This window comes from Mastigoproctus giganteus, chromosome 7, assembly GCF_048544385.1.
Source record: "Mastigoproctus giganteus isolate SK-2022 chromosome 7, ASM4854438v1, whole genome shotgun sequence".
Taxonomy (NCBI): domain Eukaryota; kingdom Metazoa; phylum Arthropoda; class Arachnida; order Uropygi; family Thelyphonidae; genus Mastigoproctus; species Mastigoproctus giganteus.
Genome location: NC_143581.1, coordinates 63,832,995 through 63,852,180, shown reverse-complemented (window position 1 = coordinate 63,852,180; position 19,186 = coordinate 63,832,995). Strand labels below are relative to the sequence as shown.

Here is a 19,186-nt window from a genome sequence, read left to right as displayed (position 1 = left end):
AAAATCTGCACAAAAGGACCAATCAGCTGCCACTCCTATATCAGTACCTCCTAATGCTCCACAAGTAACTAAGTTAATTATGAAAGAAAAGAATAAGAAAGGGGAAGTCCCCCCAGTACCCAAGAAAATATGGATGTCGAGCAGAAGGAGGTACCCGAAGATTCAGTCTTGGAACTCTTTGCGGAGGAAGAAATGGACACGGGACAGCGTCCATTCTTCCCCAAAAAAGATAAATCCAAGACTGATAAAAGTAAGCCCTCAGCACCTCGGAAGCCACCTGATGGACCCACCAAGCCAAAATAATGGCTAAATTCCTACAATGGAATTGTCGTGGATTCCGGCAAAATATGGATGACATCAAGGCCCTCCTGCAAAAGCACGAGCCAGTTTGCTTTTGCTTGCAGGAGACATATCTAAAGGCAAATGATGATCCCACCATGCACAACATCACATTTTTTCGAAAGGATAGAATTGCGGATGGCCCTGTACATGGGGGAGTGGCTATCCTTGTGGGTAACCAGACCCCAGTGCAGCCTTTGCTAATTACAACCAGCATGGAGGCTGTTGCAATTCGCCTTTCAGTGGGATTTCTATTAACTGTGTGCTCCATTTATTTGCCACCTGGGACTGACATCCCCCAGGCAGACCTTGATGATCTCCTTACGCAGCTGCCACCCCCTTTCTTAGTTCTCGGGGATTTTAACGGACATAACACCCTGTGGGGTAGTGCTAATATCAACGGAAGGGGACGACTCATAGAGTGTATGCTCAATGACAATGACCTTTCCCTTCTAAATACTGGAACACCCTCTTCCACATGCCTACCCGTACTTTTTCTGCCATTGATCTCTCTATCTGCTCCCCTTCTGTACTCCCTTCACTCACTTGGGAAGTGGAGGAGAATCCATACGGAAGCGATCACTTCCCCGTGATAACCTTGTTACACAGTGGGAGACCATGTCTTCCTTTTAGGTTACCACGGTGGAAGATTGATCAGGCTGACTGGACTGCCTTCCAATATCAGGCAAATTTTGATCTTAGCACAGTCAGTCAAGAGTCTATCAATGATGCAGTTAAGTACATCACAGAAAATATTGTCCAAGCAGCTGCGAATGCTGTTCCAAAAACATCTGCCCGGTTTCCACCATTTCCTAAACCTTGGTGGAATTCACAATGCACAGCAGCAAAAAAGGCTCAAACAAAGCGTGGGGGATATTCCGCCGATATCCCACCACGACCAACCTTATAACCTTTAAACGTGCACGAGCCAAAGCACGATATATCCGCTGTCAGAGTCAAAAGGAATCATGGATCCGTTTTACATCATCTATTAACCAGTCTACCAACTCTAAGGTAGTCTGGGATAAAATCCGGAAAATGAAGGGAAAATATACATCCCACCCTTCTTCAATCCTAGATTATAATGGATGCGCTATTGCAGATCCAACTGCAATAGCCAATGCTCTTGGGGAAACATTCTCTAATATCACTGCAACATCTTCGTATTCCCCAGAGTTCCTGGTCCTGAAACATAAACTAGAAAAACAAGCACTTAATTTTAAGACCAAGGGCCTCTATCCCTACAACGGGGCATTCAGTATAGAGGAACTGAAAAGAGCCCTCACTCTTTCCAAAGCAAGTGCTGTTGGACCAGATGGCATCCATTATGAAATGATTAAACATCTTTCACCAAAATCTATGGATTGTCTGCTCCTTCTGTATAACAGAATCTTTACTGAAGGGCAGTTTCCGGACTCCTGGCGAAAGACGATCGTTCTTGCCTTTCCTAAGCCAGGAAAGGATCCAAATGTCACCACCAATTATCGTCCTATTGCTCTGACTAGCTGTCTGTGCAAAATCCTGGAGAGAATGGTCAATTCTCGTTTAATATGGTATTTAGAATCAAATGACCTTCTCTCCAGCATCCAGTGCGGCTTCCGAAGGAACCGGTCCACTTTGGACCATCTTATTAGATTGGAAGCATCCATCCGGGATGCTTTCCTAAAACGCGAACACTTGGTGTCTGTGTTCTTTGACATGGAGAAAGCGTATGACACAACTTGGAGATTTGGCATTTTAAAAGATTTACATAGCCTAGGCCTAAGAGGGCATCTGCCCTTTTTTATTCAAAACTTTTTAGCCAATCGATCGTTCCAAGTTCGTGTGGGATCCTCACTCTCTCGCTCCTTTAGCTAAGAGGAGGGAGTACCACAAGGATCAGTATTAAGTGTCACGCTTTTTGCCATCAAAATAAATTCCATCACAGAACAACTTCCTCCAACTGTAAACAGTGCCCTCTATGTTGATGACTTGAGCATTTTTTGTCAGTCGTGCAACATGAGGGTTATTGAAAGACAACTGCAAAAAGCCATTGATAATTTGAATTCCTGGGCACTTGCTAATGGCTTCAGGTTCTCGCCGGAGAAGACCGTTTGCGTACACTTTTGTCACAAACGTAATCTTCATCCTGAACCTGAATTAAGGCTCGGACAAAATGCTATTCCGGTAGCAGCGAACACAAAATTCTTGGGACTCATATTCGATAAAAAAATGACCTTTTTGGATCATATTTGTCAACTCCGCACAAAGTGCACAAGAGGCCTTAATATGCTCCGCTCGCTCTCCTCTTTATCTTGGGGTGCAGACCGATGCACCCTTCTACGGCTTTACCGTGCACTTGTGCGATCCAAATTAGATTATGGGTCCCAAGTATATTCTTCAGCCAGAGACAGTGCCCTTCGATGGCTGGACCCTGTCCATCATCAGGCTCTACGTATCGCTACTGGAGCATTTCGAACATCTCCTGTCCAGAGCTTATACGTCGAAGCAAACGAACCACCGTTATTGCTTCGTCGTAAGCAGTTGTCTCTAATGTACGCCTTAAAACTAAAATCCCTGCCAGACCATCCTACGTGGCCATTCTTTTTTGAGCCACGATGGGAAAATTTGTACAACACCCGTAATACTGCCAATCGTCCTTTTTGGTATTCGTCTCCAAGAGCTACTCAAAGAACTTAAGAACTAAAGAACCCAAACACCAAAGCAACCCTTTCCACCCTGGCATGCTCATGTCCCGGCATGTGACTTGTCCCTTAGAAATTGGGGAAAGTCGGACAGTCCGTCTTCAGTCTACCTGCAGCTTTATTCAGCACACCGAGCTGAACATTCTGACTTCGCGCCAGTCTACACAGACGGTTCGAAGTCGGAATCATATGTGGGATCTGCTGCTGTCTTTACAGACAGCACTACATCGGGGCAGATTCCCTCTGAATGCAGTATATTTACTGCAGAGCTGCATGCTATAGGTTAGCCTTGGATCACATTAGTGAATGCCAATACCAACGGTTCATTTTATATTCCGACTCTCTCAGTGTGTTACAGGCTTTAATATCTGTGAGGTATAATCCTCATCCAGTTCTGTCTAGCATTCAGCAGAAGATTCACGTTCTCCATGAACCGCTTCTGCTGGATTCCCAGCCACATTGGGATTAGGGGAAATGATTTGGCTGACGCCGCAGCCAAATCAGCAATTCCCAATAATAACCGCTGCCTGTCAGTCCCCTATACAGACTACAGGCAAATAATACACCAAAACATACACTCCCAATGGCAGGACTCGTGGAATAGACAGACTGGAAATAAACTATATTGTATAAAGCCTGTAATTGAACCGTGGCAGTCTAGTCTGCGCAGGAATCGTAAGGAGGAAGTTGTTCTTGCCCGGACCCGCATAGGACACAGTCATTTGACACATTCTTTTCTGCTGAGGGCTGATGACCCTCCTATGTGTGAGTCTTGTGGCACAATTTTATCAATTAGACACCTTTTAATAGACTGTCCAGATTTTAGCAATATCCGTTCTAGCGTCTTTAATCATCTGACTGAGCCGTATACACTCAGTCAGATTTTATCCGACAATGACCATGTGTCTGCTATTTTTAGTTATTTTAAATCAATAAAGGTTTTTACTTGTATTTAATATTTACATGTTACTGTTATTTCCTTATTGATTTATCTTTTCTACATTTTATACCTTTGTTATTTTTTATACTGACATGCTGGCCTAAGTAATTAGGTCAGTGAAAAATTGAAATTTTTTATATTTGACCTTAGTTTGGCGCATTATAGCCTTAGTAGCTAATGCTACCAATAAAACCAAACAAACAAACTGTTGTTTTTTTTTTGTTTTTTTTTTTGTTTTTTAACTGAGAAGTAAATTTGAAAGTACAGAGTTACTATAATTAAAATCAACAGAGAATATCACCATTAAATTCTCTGACCCTGTGTGACTAGAAAATTTATTTAATTTTTTTTTTGTACATGTAATTTGTGGGTCATATACTGGCCACACTAGTACAGCTACTTCAATAATGAAATGGACTTTGGCCTATTTATTAGGGTGTTGCCATCATTTCTGTTGATGTGAAAACAATGGCAAACAAAATAAGTCTTACTTTGATGCCCATAAAACTAGCAGTTTTCAAATTATCAAATATATGAGATAATGATAGAATAAAAAATTACAAAACTTGAGATATTTTACTGCAGAAACAGTTAAGTGCTTTGTGTTTTGCTTCTTTTTCAAGATTAAATTTTCAAAGGTAAAGTACCAAAGCCCATTTACAGAAGTTAATTGAAAAAAATCAGTTGAGAAGAGTATAAGAATGATTGGAAACATTCATAAACCACCAGGAGGGCAAAATTGTCTTTATCTTTTTTTTTTTTTTGTTTTTTTTTATGAGAACCCCAAACACGAGAGGTATTAGAACCTATAGTACTTAGTACCGTGCTTGGGTTGGAGGTTGAGAAGACGAAAGAAGATATTTGTTGATATTGGACTTGAACTTCTGTAGATTGTAATTTTCAGGAAATACGTATGAAGGAAGGTTGTTCCAGAAAACGGCAATTGAATGAATAAATGAGGAAGATGAAAAGTTGGTTCTGTGGGTTTGAAGTTGGACAGTAAATGGATGTTGGCTGGTGGCAGCACGTGTTTGGACTGTTTTGAAAGAGAGAGCAGGAATTATAGAAGCCAATTCAGAAGAACAGTGCCCATGGAAGTATCTGTAGAAGAGGCATGCAGCAGAAACAGTGCGTCTATGAGAAAGCGAGTGGAGAGACTCTGTTAGAGATGAATCGTTAATTAACCTAACTGCCCTCTTCTGAATGGAATCAAGAAGCCTGAGAGAGGTTTTGGGGGCACCACCCCAGATGTGGGAACAATATTCCATGGCAGGGCGGATTTGTGATTTATACAGAGTGAGCAGCTGTTTGGAAGAAAAGTAACGCCGAGAGCGAAAGAGAAAACCAAGTTTTTTAGATGCAGAGGAAGCAATATTTGTAATGTGCTTGTGCCAAGAGAGATTAGAAGTCAGGGTAATCCCCAAAAGAGATATATCATTTTGCCTAGAAATCGGAGTGTCACTAAAGATAAGCATAGGAGCAGAAGAATCCTTTTTGCAAGATATAAGACAAGATTGAGTTTTAGAAGGGTTGAAATCAACTAAGTTGTCTTTGCCCCACTGGAGAATTACCTGAAGATCGACATTTAAGGAATTGGCAGCAGATTTTCGAGAACTTGAAGCTGATTCAGCTGGACAAGGTTTCTCAAAATGGAAAGTTGAATGCAATGTGCTATCATCGGCAAAACTATGGATAGGATTTCCAGTCAATGGAAGAAGGTCATTGATATACAAGAGGAAAAGAGTGGGGGAAAGAACTGAACCTTGGGGGACACCGTCATTAGTGGAGAAGTTAGAAGACAGAGAGCCATCTACCATCACCCTCAGTGAGCGATCAGAGAGAAAACTGGATAACCAATTACTAAAACCAGTTGGCAAACCATAAGATGGAAGCTTGTTTAGAAGACCTTTATGCCAAACACGATCAAAAGCCTTTGAGATGTCAAGAGCAACTACTTGTGTTTCACCGAACCTTTCCATTGAATTAGTCCATAAATGGGTAACATAAGCCAGAATATCACCAGTGGATCGACACTGACGGAATCCATACTGGCGATCGTTGATCAGATGGAAGGTTTCTAGGTAGTTTAAGAGTTGGCGGTTAATTGATTTCTCCATTACTTTAGAAAGAGTAGAAGTAATTGCAATGGGACGATAATTGGATGGGAGGGATTTGTCACCCTTTTTAGGAACTGGCTGGATATGAGCAAATTTCCAAGCAGAAGGAAAAACACCTTTGGAATAAGAAAGTGAAAAAAGGCGGCAAAGAATAGGAGTAAGTTCAGGAGCACAGGTTTTGAGAACAAGTGGAGAAATACCATCAGGACCTGGAGCTTTCTTAGCATCAAGATTCATCAAAATCCTTCTGATATCCTTTTGACGGAAGACCACAGGAGGCATTGAATGGAGCGTGTTAGGAATGGTGGGAGGTGTTTTACCAAGATCATTAATACATGAGCTGGAAGAAAAATGGGATGCTAGCAGGTCAGCTTTATCCTTGGCTGAAGTGACAACAGAACCATCTGGTTTGGACAGAGGTGGGAGCAGAGATGGGCAAAAGTTGCGGCCAATACCTTTGGCAAGAGACCAGAATGCTCGGCTACCATTAGGGCAAGAAGCAAGTTTTCTACTCTTAGCCTGTTCAAACTCTAGTTTGGACTGATTAATAACTGCTTTACAATTGTTGCGAGCTTTGGTGTAGGCAGAAAATGAAACTGAAGAATTATCAAGAAGCCAATTACGATATGCAACATTCTTCTCTTGGACAGCCTTAGCACATTTATTGGAAAACCAAGGTTTAGATAAAGGACGAGATTTTAGAGTGGAGTGTGGGATAAAGGATTCCATTCCTGCTAGAATAATTTCACTGACACGATCTGAGCAAACGCTGACATCAGAAGTTTTGAAACAGTAATCCGACCAAGGAAAAGAAGAAAAGAAGTCTCGAAGGTCATCCCATTGTGCATTCTTGTAATGCCAAACAATACGAGGTTGGGAATAGCCATGAGATAAAGGTTCCATTGGAGAAGAGACAATCACCAAGTTGTGATCTGAAGTGCCTAAAGGACCTCTCACTTCAACCTTGTACTTAGAAGGGTTGATTGTGAGAAAAAGATCAAGCGTATTGGCTGTATGATTAGGATTGTCCGGTATTCTTGTAGGTAAATGAACAATCTGTGCTAGGTCATTAGTAATTGCAAAAGCCTCAGCATCTCGACCTGCTGGGTCGGTGTGACTAGAAAACGGAAGCCAGCTGGAGTTGTGAACATTAAAATCACCAAGGAAAATTACCTCACTGTTAGGAAAGTTGGACTGGAGAAAGTCAAGTTGCAAAGAGAGGAAGTCAAAGAGCTCCAAGTGATTAGTGGAGTTGGGAGAACGGTAGAGACAACAGATGAATTTTACACAATGAGGTAGAGAGATTTTAAGCCAGAGAAGATCAAGGAGGGGAGATTCCAAATTGCTAAGTCTCTGACAGGGAATATCAGAACGGACATATGCACAAGTACCACCTTTGAGGCGAAAGGAATCATACAGCAAATAATTTGGACATCTGAGATGAGCAGTAGTTGAATCAACTGATAACTGAGATTCAGTCAGAAAAAGTACATGGGGTTTGGAAGACTGCAAGTGGAAATGGACATCGTTGAGATTGGAATTGAGTCCACGTATATTTGTGAAATGAATTAGGAAGTCCTTGGGAGGTTTAGATCTTTTCGCAGATAAGCTTGCTCTATTATTTTGACAATTCATGGTGTATTCAATAGTAAGAAAAAGTGGGTGGGACATGCTGTATGAAGTAATGAAATGTTTGGATATGGCATACACGTGGTAAGAATATACCCAGATCCTTGACATAACGTGGCCTTGACAATGCTCCCCCGCATACACACTGCTCGGACTCCCTCCAGTCACTATCTGGCAGAGTAGAGGTAGCAAGATTATACACTAGCTGATCCGGAAGCCTCCTAGAGAATTACCAATAGGTTAGGTCCGGTGTACTATCTAGCGGCCGGCCTGCGAACACCGTTTTAGAGCTGTACCCTCGAAATGTAAGGAATATTGGATCTCACCACGACATTCATCATAACCTCAAAAATCATCAATCATACTGCATGATGGAAGAGATAGGGAAGGGTTGGCCGGAACTTAGCTCTAGAGACTAAACATGGGTTCCACCACTTCAAGCCTCCAATAAGCAAAGTGGTGGTATTTCACCGGTTGATGAGAGTCATCTACCACCTAGTACTGCCTGGTAACATAGAGGGGCGGCGTTCCTCCATGTGGTGAGGGCGCCACACCTCGACCCCTGCTTACGTTGGTTCACACCTGGGTGGTCACCCACCATGTACTTGTGCATGAAGGTTATACCCAGGATTACTAACAGTCCCACCATCGTGAAGGTGCAAGCAGAGGATTTGGCTGTCATAGACCGTCCGGACTTCGCCGAAATTGGGTCCACTTGACTTGAGTGTCACCCGAATATCAGTTCCATCAGCGTTTTAGACTCCCAGGTAGCAAGAACAGCTTGTCTGGCATATCTGAGAGAATGTCTGAGACAACCTCAAGGACCTAGTTGTTTGCACATAGGTTTTTTTATTACAAATTAATATAGAAGATTTTTAAATATCCTCATGTAGTCCTAAAAAAAAGTTGTTAAAAGTGATTCAAGGCAATTTGGATTGACTGTTTGAGTAGGGTTTCTCAGAGTGCATTTCCTGCAAAAAATTGGGCAGTTTTTTTTAACAAAGCAGCAACAATTCAAAACTTTCTTCCACAAGAAGTTGACAAATATCAAGCTATAATGATATAAACATTTTCTTCTGTTATGCTAATACTTGTTTAATATATGAGTATTAATTAATCTGTTTATTAATGAATATGTATTTACAACACAAAGACCCTTATCAATTTAACTCTAATTAAAATGTAATTATTAAAAACCAATATTTAAAGTTTCCAGAACTGACTTGAATGTGTTATTAGACTTCGTAAATTCTATTGGCAAATTTTCCATTAGGGCTGCTTTATTATTTGATATCTTTTTTACTTTTAGTTTCTTGTGCAAATATAATAAAACTTTTAATTATTAATGAATATGTTATCTGAAATAATATAAAAAAATTTAATTGATTTATACTATACTATAATTAAAAGATATTTTCCTTGCTTAAAAATCAGTGTTATTTTTCTTTCTCTTTTCAGATGATTACTCGGGAAATATTTGAAGATGCATTAAGAGACCTACAGGATGATGAATTTATTGTTGTAACTGGAAAAAGTACCATACGACTTTGTACTTAATTAAATTTCTTCCAAACTTACATCAGCAATGTGTGTTACAGATCTATGAATGCACCGATGCTAAAGTTCCTCAGATATTTTCTGAGATTATCTATTAAGAAATTGAATGTATATAAAGTTAAGGGCAATTTTTGTTTATTATTAATATCTAAATATTGTGAATCTAAATAATTTCATGTATGCACATATTATTTATATATGTTCTTTGATATAAGAGAAGTAAATATATCAAGAAATATTTTATATATTTTTTAAAATAAATAACTCCAGTTTTATTCTATAAAGTTTAGAAATTACAAGCTTTGTTATTTCTATAACTGTAGTAATTGAAACTTTTATTTTTTCACCACAGAAACTTAAGATGGTTTTCTGTTCCACTTTACTCAAAAATAATTTCTAATAGTTTTGAACCACTATACATAGTCTTTTTCATTTATGTAAATGATACATCTCTGCATGGAGTGTAAGAAACTTAAATGAAAATAAGTAACTAATAATATTAAAAGGCTGCCAAAACTTAAGGACTGAGCTTAGTGTATGTTTTCAATATGAGTGTACAATTTAGTGATAATGTTGTTGGTGTTGAGTTCAGTGGGTTTTTTTTTTTTGTTACTGATCAGATGGGTCCCCAGGAGAACATTTTGCTTGAATGTACATACTTGATTAAGCTTAATTTTATATCTACTTTTATATTAATCAAAGTTTTACAAGTACTGAGAGAAGTATGTTGGAAAGTTCAAGTTCTGTTAGTGTTTTCACAATTTAATTTACAATTTTTATACTCTTTAAATGTGCTCAGCTGACAGAGAAGACAAAATAGTCTTTTGTAGGAGTGATTTAAATTGGGAAGGTGGTGCTGTGCATAAAATCAACATTTATATTTCCTGCTTTTATGATTCTTCAACCATATATTTTAATAAAACTTTTGTATACATACCTTTTGTTCTCTTAACAGAACTCTGAGATTGCCCTTTCTATACTGGTGCTCAAAAGCAAAGGAACATAGAAACAAATACGCTTTTATTATTAAAAAAATCAAAAACATCAGATTAAGATAAATGCTAGTAAGACATTGGTGTTATGTATCTAAATAATGCAAACAACAAATTTCATTCTGACCTTGCAAAGTTATACAAATAAGTTTACGAGCAACCAAAAATTAGACAGATAACATAGACCTACAAACTGAAACCAGCATTTTATTTTTTAAAATATTACTTTCCCTAAGTTTGCTATGACTGTTTCAATATTGATGGTTTTTGTACCACAAGATTTTCCACATACTGGGGAAAATGTTGTTTCTTATTCCATAAATTTTATTTAATTATCCAAATAATTTTACTTTTTCTTAATAAAAGTGACAACTCAAAGTGAAGAAATGGTGGAAATTAATACAGAAATGAATGTTTATGCATATTAACCAGATTTCTTTGAATAAATGTGATATTGTGGTCTTAAATAAATGGTTTTTTTGTGTATGCATTAAAGCCAGACATCTCTCTTTTAAAAAACCAATGGTAATTTGCCATTATGTTTACATTGCACCTTCCTTGGTTCCCATCACATTTATATCTCAATGAAATCATTCACCTGTTCTTCACTGACAGTACCAAGATTTTCCAGAGATGTCTATGTAGAAGTGGAAGAGCCCTTGGCCCTTGTGGGTAGCAGTTAGAATCACCCTATTCCCCACACCTTGTTGAAAAGACCTGAGTTCGAATCCAGTTGATGATGTAAGGAAATTTTATGGGCATTTTTCACAATGTGGCTGAGTTAGTCAGTCTCAGGTGAAGGTAGCATGGTTTTTTTTCTCCTGGAAACTTTTTTTTGTCCAGCAAACAGAAACTTGATCTCAGAACACATGCAATTTACAGACAATATATACGAAGCAATACAGCCTTAGTCGTTGATGCTCCTAAAACCCTACTATAACAAGAACCTTTGAGCTCATCTTGCATGCTAATTTTTGAAATTTCTTGAGCAGCTTTTCAACAGTACTTTTTTGATTGGTATCTATCTTGTTCTTAGATGCGAACATTTTTGAAGCTGGTTTACATTTCCCTCCCTAATTGTTCATTATTCTTTTGAACTTTATCGTACTTGAGTTTTTCATCAGATAAACTTGATTGTAAATATACTTAAAATATTACCATTCTTTACAAACTGCCTCTAACTCTAATTTGCTACGAAGTAAAGGTAATGCAAGTAGTACTTCATTGATGTATTAAATATACACTTTTTGAATCTTGTATCAAGGTTGCCTTTTTTGATAACTTTGTGCCATGCTGTCTCATTCATATGTGATACATGGCATTTTATTTTAATCTGATTCCATAGACCAACAATATATATATATATATATATATATATATATATATATATATATAGAACCTTCAAGTCTTTAGCTAGGCTTTTATTTAACTTTATGAAGAATTTTCATACATATATATATATATATATATATAGAACCTTCAAGTCTTTAGCTAGGCTTTTATTTAACTTTATGAAGAATTTTCATACATCTCTTTCACAAGTGAACCAAATATGCAATTAGAACAGAAACAAATTTCTTTTTATAAAGGAGAACACAATGCTTCCATTTTCAGGTATGTAAGGAGCAGAGATGTATCATAAAATAAGCCTTTAAGGCTTATTTAAGGTTTTGGAAGGACTGATAAACAGTCTACACTCACTTAGCTCCTATACTGGTGCTCTGAAGATAGTCATTAATTCTAAAATATTCCTGCAATTGATTTATCAAATCAGTCTTAACAGTGTCTGTATTAAGAAAATGATGTTCCTGGAAAAAATTAGTATGTAGTCTTGATCCCAGGCCCTACAGAAGATTTTGGAAGGCTTGGATCTCTCTCTCACAAGATCGTTTAGTTTCACTTTGTGTTTTCATTCAGGAATAATCACTTTAATCACTATATATATATATATATATATATACTAAGTTTCTGGTGGAGAAGGTATAGAGAGATCCATGCATGATGGGTCTTATGGTAGATATGGTAAGGCTATAACAGTAAAAAGGGCATATAAAATGCCCTTTTTATTGTTATAGCCTTACCCCTCAGATATAGCAGTAATTTTCATGACCTCAATCCCATTTCCTACCTGTTCAATACAAGAGTGACAAACTTTGTGTGAAGCCCATGTTTTATCCCAAAATACTCCTTTTAAATCTTTCCCAGAACCCAAGAAGGCTGCAGCAGTGAATTTCCCGAATGCAGATGACTATAGGCAGTAAATTCTAGAATTTAAGTTCTGTAAAAATAAACACTTTAAATGTTAGTGTTCTTATTTTGATGGTCAAATGAAATCAGAATAAAAAAAAAGGCAAAAAATCATGAAAAAAAAATATATATCCTCTTCATCTCTCTCTCTCTCTCTCTCTGTGTGTGTGTGTGTGTGTGTGTGTGTGTCACATGATTCAGTTTCATTGACTTATAGATCAGAGCTCAAACATAAAAAATATACAGCAAGGACAGCCAGCCACTACTACTTGTGGCACATGCAGATCTTGTTAGTGGCATGATGTGAAAAAAACAAAGTAAAAAATTATACAACCAAACTTGAAAAATCAGAGCTGAAGCTAAACACATATAGCTTAAATTTAACTTTCATTACCATAAATTATTACCTGGGTTTCAATGGGATGGGATACTGTGATTCTTACTTGCTGGTTTTTAGCTTCACTCCTTTAGCTAAAAACCAGTAAAGAACTATATCATTTATCAAACATTTATTTGTTAACCTAATGTAAAATTGTTTAATTTTTTTTTATTACAAGCACTTTGCATAGAATTGCTTTATGTAGTTTTTATGCAAAAACATTTTGGTGGTGCTAGAAACAGATCAGAAAGGGAGTGGAAGGAGGTATTGATTCCAGTAGTTTCTTGGTGCACACTGGAGGAAAAAATTGGCCATCCTTGGTATACAGTGAGCTTCCATTATAGTGCTTTATAAGGAACTAGCCCTAAAGGCACCCCCCCACCTGCCTTTGGAGGCTGTTTTTCATATTTCATCAGTATTTTGATAAATAACATTGATTTTTTTTTTTTTTAAATGTACTATTTCTTACTTTTTGGCATGCTATTAAAAGAAAAATTTTTTAAAAGATTCTATTAAACTAAACATACATCATTAATGTGTTAAATGCAGTATTAATAATAGTACTGTCGTTAATGAAATGTATTGATGCCATGTTAAACAGATCTGCACACACATACTAAGGAGAGAGTGAATGAATGCAAAAAGAAATGGCTAGATATGGAGTTGTAAAGGGCAGCATTTCTACCTTCTGAGACTCAAGTTAAATATGAAATAAATGTAACCTGCACTGGAAACTGTCTACAAACTAAACAATTCCTAGGATTTAGGTGCTATCATACCTTTCCTAGGACCAAAAAGCAAGAGGAAGAAAATCGTTATATCTGGGTTTTAACTTTTTGCCTCCTTAAAAAAAAAAGTTATAAGTAGGAAAGCATTTTAAATGGGGTGCTACAGATATTAAAAAATGCATGGAACTTCACGGGATGACCATGGGGCCAGAAGAAAAGAGCATTAAAAGCAGGAGTTGTTATAGTATGAGTTTATGTATATACGTGCTCGTGAAAGAATTAACTTTGTAATGTTTTCCCTTCACTTTTTAATAACAAAGCTGCCACAAACAAAATGTCAGGCTTATTTATGCAGCCTCTTACTACCCTTTCTATATAAAACAATGTTACAAACATATATGCAATTGACTAAACAGTTTCAACGAACAGGAACGTAGTTATTTGGTGGCACATTTTGGCTGAAGTTTCTAATTTTACAATGCATTAGCATTGTAAAATTAGAAAAATAAACAGTTATATGACTGCCACTTTATCACTGCAACTTAAACCTAACTGAATTAATTTGGCACAAATAAAGGAAGGCCAGAGATAAGAAAATGCAACCTTTAAATAATTCATTGACTTTAATTTGGTATGGCTTAAATGAATTTGATTCATTCAGCTATACCAAAGGTTTCACTAGTGGATTAGCTAAAAGGTACTTTCCGTGTCTACAAAGTAAAAAAAAATCATATGGGAAAAAAGATGGAATTATAGAAGAATGCTTTCGTCTTTTAGTTATCAAAATAACAGAAAATTCAATGAATTTGATAGATTAAGGCTGAATCCCTTATCTCAAATTAACATATAAAAAAAAAAAAAAAGCTCCCAAGAGCAAAAATGTTATGAGAAAGGGTTTCCTTCATTTTATTATTAAACTTAATTTTTCATATTTTATTTTAGTCCATAACAGAATCTAACAAGTAGTACTTCATTGGAGCTTTATTATGCCTGCTCGTGAAAAATAAGTTTGAATTTTCTCAAGGTGCCCATCTTATGCTTACAGATTTCAGTAAAGCATTAGAAGAAAAAAACTGAACAATAATGAAAGAATTTGGCATACCAGAGAACTTATTAATATGATAAAATGTGTGACAGAAAACACCATCAAAACAAGGTAGGAATAGAGATATTTTAAGTCACTAAAACAACGCAATGCACTCTCTCCACTCTTGGTTAATAATGCACTTGAAAAAAATCATTAGAAAAACAGAACCGACTGGTAAAAGTATACTTCTGAATGGACCACAACAGGTGTTTGTGTATGACATTTGACTTGTTAGTGAAAATCCCACCACCATAGGATTCAAAATTAATACAGGGTGGCCACTGAAAGACTGAAGGGTTTGAAAAAGTCATAACTTGTTCATTTTTAATCTTTATTTTCTTTTTTTTACAGGTTATAGAGCATCCCTTGGGGATTAAAATGGCTACGTATGATGTCCAGCAACGAGTAAAACTCATTGGGTTTTTCTATTCCAGTGAAAGATCAATTATTAAAACTCAGAGAAAATACCGGCAACATTTTAAAGTCCTAGCGATAACATGATTCGGAACCTAATCGCCCGGTTTGAAAGAACTGGATCAGTCGGCGATCTTCCGGGAAGAGGTCCTAAGTGCACTGAGGCAGCGGTGGAAGCTGTACGGCAGAGTGTCCTTGAGGATCCATCTGCCTCTACCCGTCGTCGCTCTGCTCAACTAGGCATCGCCAGAACATCACTTCAGAAGATTCTGAAAGGGTGGTCAGTCTTTCAGTGGCCACATTTTAATCTCCAAGGGATGCTCTATAACCTGTAAAAAAAGAAAGAAAAAAAAAAAAAAAGATTAAAAATGAACAAGTTATGACTTTTTCAAACCCTTCAATCTTTCAGTGGCCACCCTATATAAAGAAAACAAAATATATGACTCTGTTTTCCTGACAATAACGTAATCAATAGCAATGCATTACGTTAATACAGAATATGAAAAAGTAATAAATTTTAAATATCTAGGAACCATGTTAAACAGCAGGAGCCTTTAAGAAAAGTTAGCTGAAGACTTCAAAAGTGGTAATGTCTGCACTACACACACTTTTTAAAAGTTTTGGCATAACAGAACATATCAACCAAAAAAAGGTAAAATTATAAATATATAGAAAAGCAATTATCCCATAGTCATCTACGACTATAAGGATAAAAGATGAATGTAAACTTATAATTTTTGAAAATAAGATCTTAAGGAAAATTTTTGGATCCAGAAAGATGAAGAGGAGAAAACTACACAACACAGACCTACACAAAAAATATGGATAGGAAGACAGTACAGAGATACAGATGATGAGATTGGATGTGTAACAAGAGTAGAAATGTGAGTCAACTATTTAGAGGAGCTCCACGGCAAGAATCCCCACTATGATGGGAAGGCAAGATGAAAACAGACATATGGAAGAGAGAGAAAAGGAGGATGACAGGATCAGTTGTCAAGGGCCCCTGCAAGCCACCATACCATGACGAGCAAGTATAACAGGATCTAGGAGTAGGGTTGCTGAAGTAAAAAGACTAAATTAACAGAATTCATTTTGTTTTGTCAATTCCATATCCTAGTATCATGACTAGGCAAATCTTTAGTCTGATGAAGAATGCATAGCAAAGTGAAAGAAATAGACTAGTGACTTGGTGTGTTAGAAGTAGAATTAATGGAGAAATAATTTTGACTTTACTAGTACATAGTTCAAAGAAAAATACTCAAAAAATCATATTAAAGGACAAATATATAATATAAACAATAAAAATTAAATAGGCAACAACTGCATTATAGTATTACAAAATTAAGAATTTCCCCTTTATTGCAGTAATTGTTTTTCTTGAATATTTGTTAAATTTTTGTATAATATATATCAAAAATAAATATTTATAAAATATTCCAAATTATTGACAGTTTTCTCCTTGGGGTGCAAGTGAATTTGAATAGTTTATCCTGATTTGCGAATTTAGTTATCAAAATTAACAAAAAAAAAAAAAAAAAAAAAAAAACGCTCAGAAAATCATTAAAGGGCAAATATATATGTAACAATAAAAAATTAAAGTCAACAACTTGACAGTATTATAAAAAGAATTTTTTTGTTGCAATAATTGGTTTTCTTTGATTTGCTTGAATTTTGTTAATGACTGTGTGTATAATAACAAAAAAAAAAACTAAGTGATGAATCTGAATTTTTAACCCTTTGGGATTGAATGATTTATTCCAATTTTCCATTTTAGTTATCTGATTAGATTACCCATGTGTAACGTACTTTGATACATATTACATGTACCATTATTTCTTTGACAGTCACTTACTTCTAGTAAATGTCCCAATTTTAAATGTTACCCAGGATGACCAGCCCCTTTTTTAACAGGATCATTCCACATTTGAGTGAGGTGTCCTGTTATCATAACAAAGAAACAGTGTATGAGGGTTCCCCCCCCCCCCAAGCAATTTTCATGAAATTTCTATGTAAATGAGGCATTTCATAAATGGTACTTTTCCATTTTGCTAGATGTTTGTCAGGTTGAATGTGCAACAGGAAATAATATTGACAATGTTGGGACTGGAACACTTATATCTGTAATATTTGGTTTTATAAGTGAAATGTATTATATGGATACCATTTCAGGTAAAAAGTACTTAAAGCAAACAATCAAAATAATATTTACTGATTCCCAATAAACATGGGTTTGTAACACAAACTTATGTCAATTCATCTGTGATAAGATGGCATACATTTCCCAAAAGACGGTTGTGATTTGGTTGTGAGTGTAGGTCATACACTCAATTTGGCAGGTGTTTCATATTCTAATTAAATTTAATTCTATTAAACAATAACTTAAACAAAATAACAATCACATAATATTAAATATAAATTAGTAATAAAAGTTTAACGTGACTCCACAAATTTGAATAAATTTTTAACAATATTTTTGCATTTTGTTCAGGTGATGCTAATTCTAGATCTTGTTCAAATGAATCTGTTGTTGTTACAACGATGCAAAGAATAGATGCTGGTTTTACTTGAAGTGATGATTCTTCACAGATGAAATCCATTTACTAAAGAGCACTGCCTGCTTGTTCCAGTGCCTCAAGGCACATATAAAGGACCCTTGCAAATATAAGTGGCAGCAAATGTGTTACTACAAAGTGAAACCTTATTAACTTCTTCCAATAAGGCTGTTGGTTTGCCAGACCTTGCACACCATCACAAACAACCTGTTGAACAGAACTTTGCAGTAACTGCCTTATACAGTTACAATGCAGAATATCACTGTTGGGAGACCATGTGTTAAATTTCCATTTTACCATTTCAGTATATTTAACACCATCATTAAACATTTTTCTCTACCAAAAATACACATGAATCAACTGAACAAACTAAACAGTAGAAAAATCTTGAGCATGAAGTGGGGGGGGGAGATAACCAGATGAGCAACAGTTACTGCTTGCATGTATCAAGGTAAAAGGATGATCAACAACAGATCTAGCTTTCACACCTCTAAAATGACATGCTTTTGACAGGGCAAATGCAGATGTACAGCAAATTTGTGGACACCCTGTACATGCCATCTTAAGTTTGCTTCCCTTAGCTCATTTCAGAAGATTCAAATTTTTTTATCATTTCCTTTATTTCTTATCCACTCTCAGCTCCATAGGTTAAAATAGACTTAAAAACTGTTATAAACAAATAATTTTTTATTTTGACTAATTTCTGTTTTTCTTCAAAGAAATTTGTTTAACGGGTTTCCCGTACTTCCTGCTTTTCTTATGCTGTTATTTATTTCTATGTGCAATCTTTGTTCCTGCATACACATAATTACTACCTCGTTCCAATTTTTGGCTATTTAGTCTACAATATAAATTTTCCTTATCACTTCTAACTTCTATTTTTATGTAACTAATTTGCATGTGAAATTGTCTACAATTTACATCTAATTTATTCAAAAATTTCAGAAACCCTGCAAGCTACTGTTTAAAAGCACCAAAATCATCCTTGTACAATGATGATCTAATTTTTACAGCTCCAAAAACCTTTGCCAGTAATCCACCTTTTGTTTATGATCCAAGAAAAGTAAAAAAAAAAAAAAAAAAACTCTGTGAGGTGTAATCTTGTCTCAGTCAAAGTTTCTTAAACCATCTTCTCATGCTTTCTTCAAATTCACATTTTCCAATGTTATACAAATTTTTTATTTTCTAAATATTATTCTTAATGCCATATTTTTCTAAAATTGATCTACTTGTTTCCAGGTTTTATTCAAGATTAACAAACACTAAAAAATGAGGTTCTTGTTTTGAACCCATGGTTTTTCTATAATTTGTCTTATGTGAGTACAGTAGACACTATCTAAGGTGATTGGCAAATAAAATTTCCTAGATTAACTGCAAAATGAAATAAAAACTTGTAAATGTGACAAAAACAAATTTATTTACATATTCATATTTATAAAAATATACTATGGAAGGAAAGATTTGACTTAAAATTTAATGTATACATACATTGGTGTTCAAAGAAAGTGCATCACCTAG

At 36.0% G+C, this 19,186-nt stretch overlaps 1 protein-coding gene across 1 annotated transcript in view; it reads left to right on the top strand.

The window, feature by feature from the left end:
• Positions 1 to 17,684, top strand: part of dpa (disc proliferation abnormal) — a 212,884-nt gene extending 195,200 nt beyond the window's left edge. Inside the window, exons 20-22 of the mRNA XM_090378338.1 lie at positions 9,168 to 9,258; positions 17,169 to 17,285; positions 17,605 to 17,684. Coding sequence (XP_090234464.1) covers positions 9,168 to 9,258; positions 17,169 to 17,285; positions 17,605 to 17,684 — 288 coding nt within the window. The remainder of the gene's footprint in view (positions 1 to 9,167; positions 9,259 to 17,168; positions 17,286 to 17,604) is intronic.
• Positions 17,685 to 19,186: the final 1,502 nt, after the last annotated feature.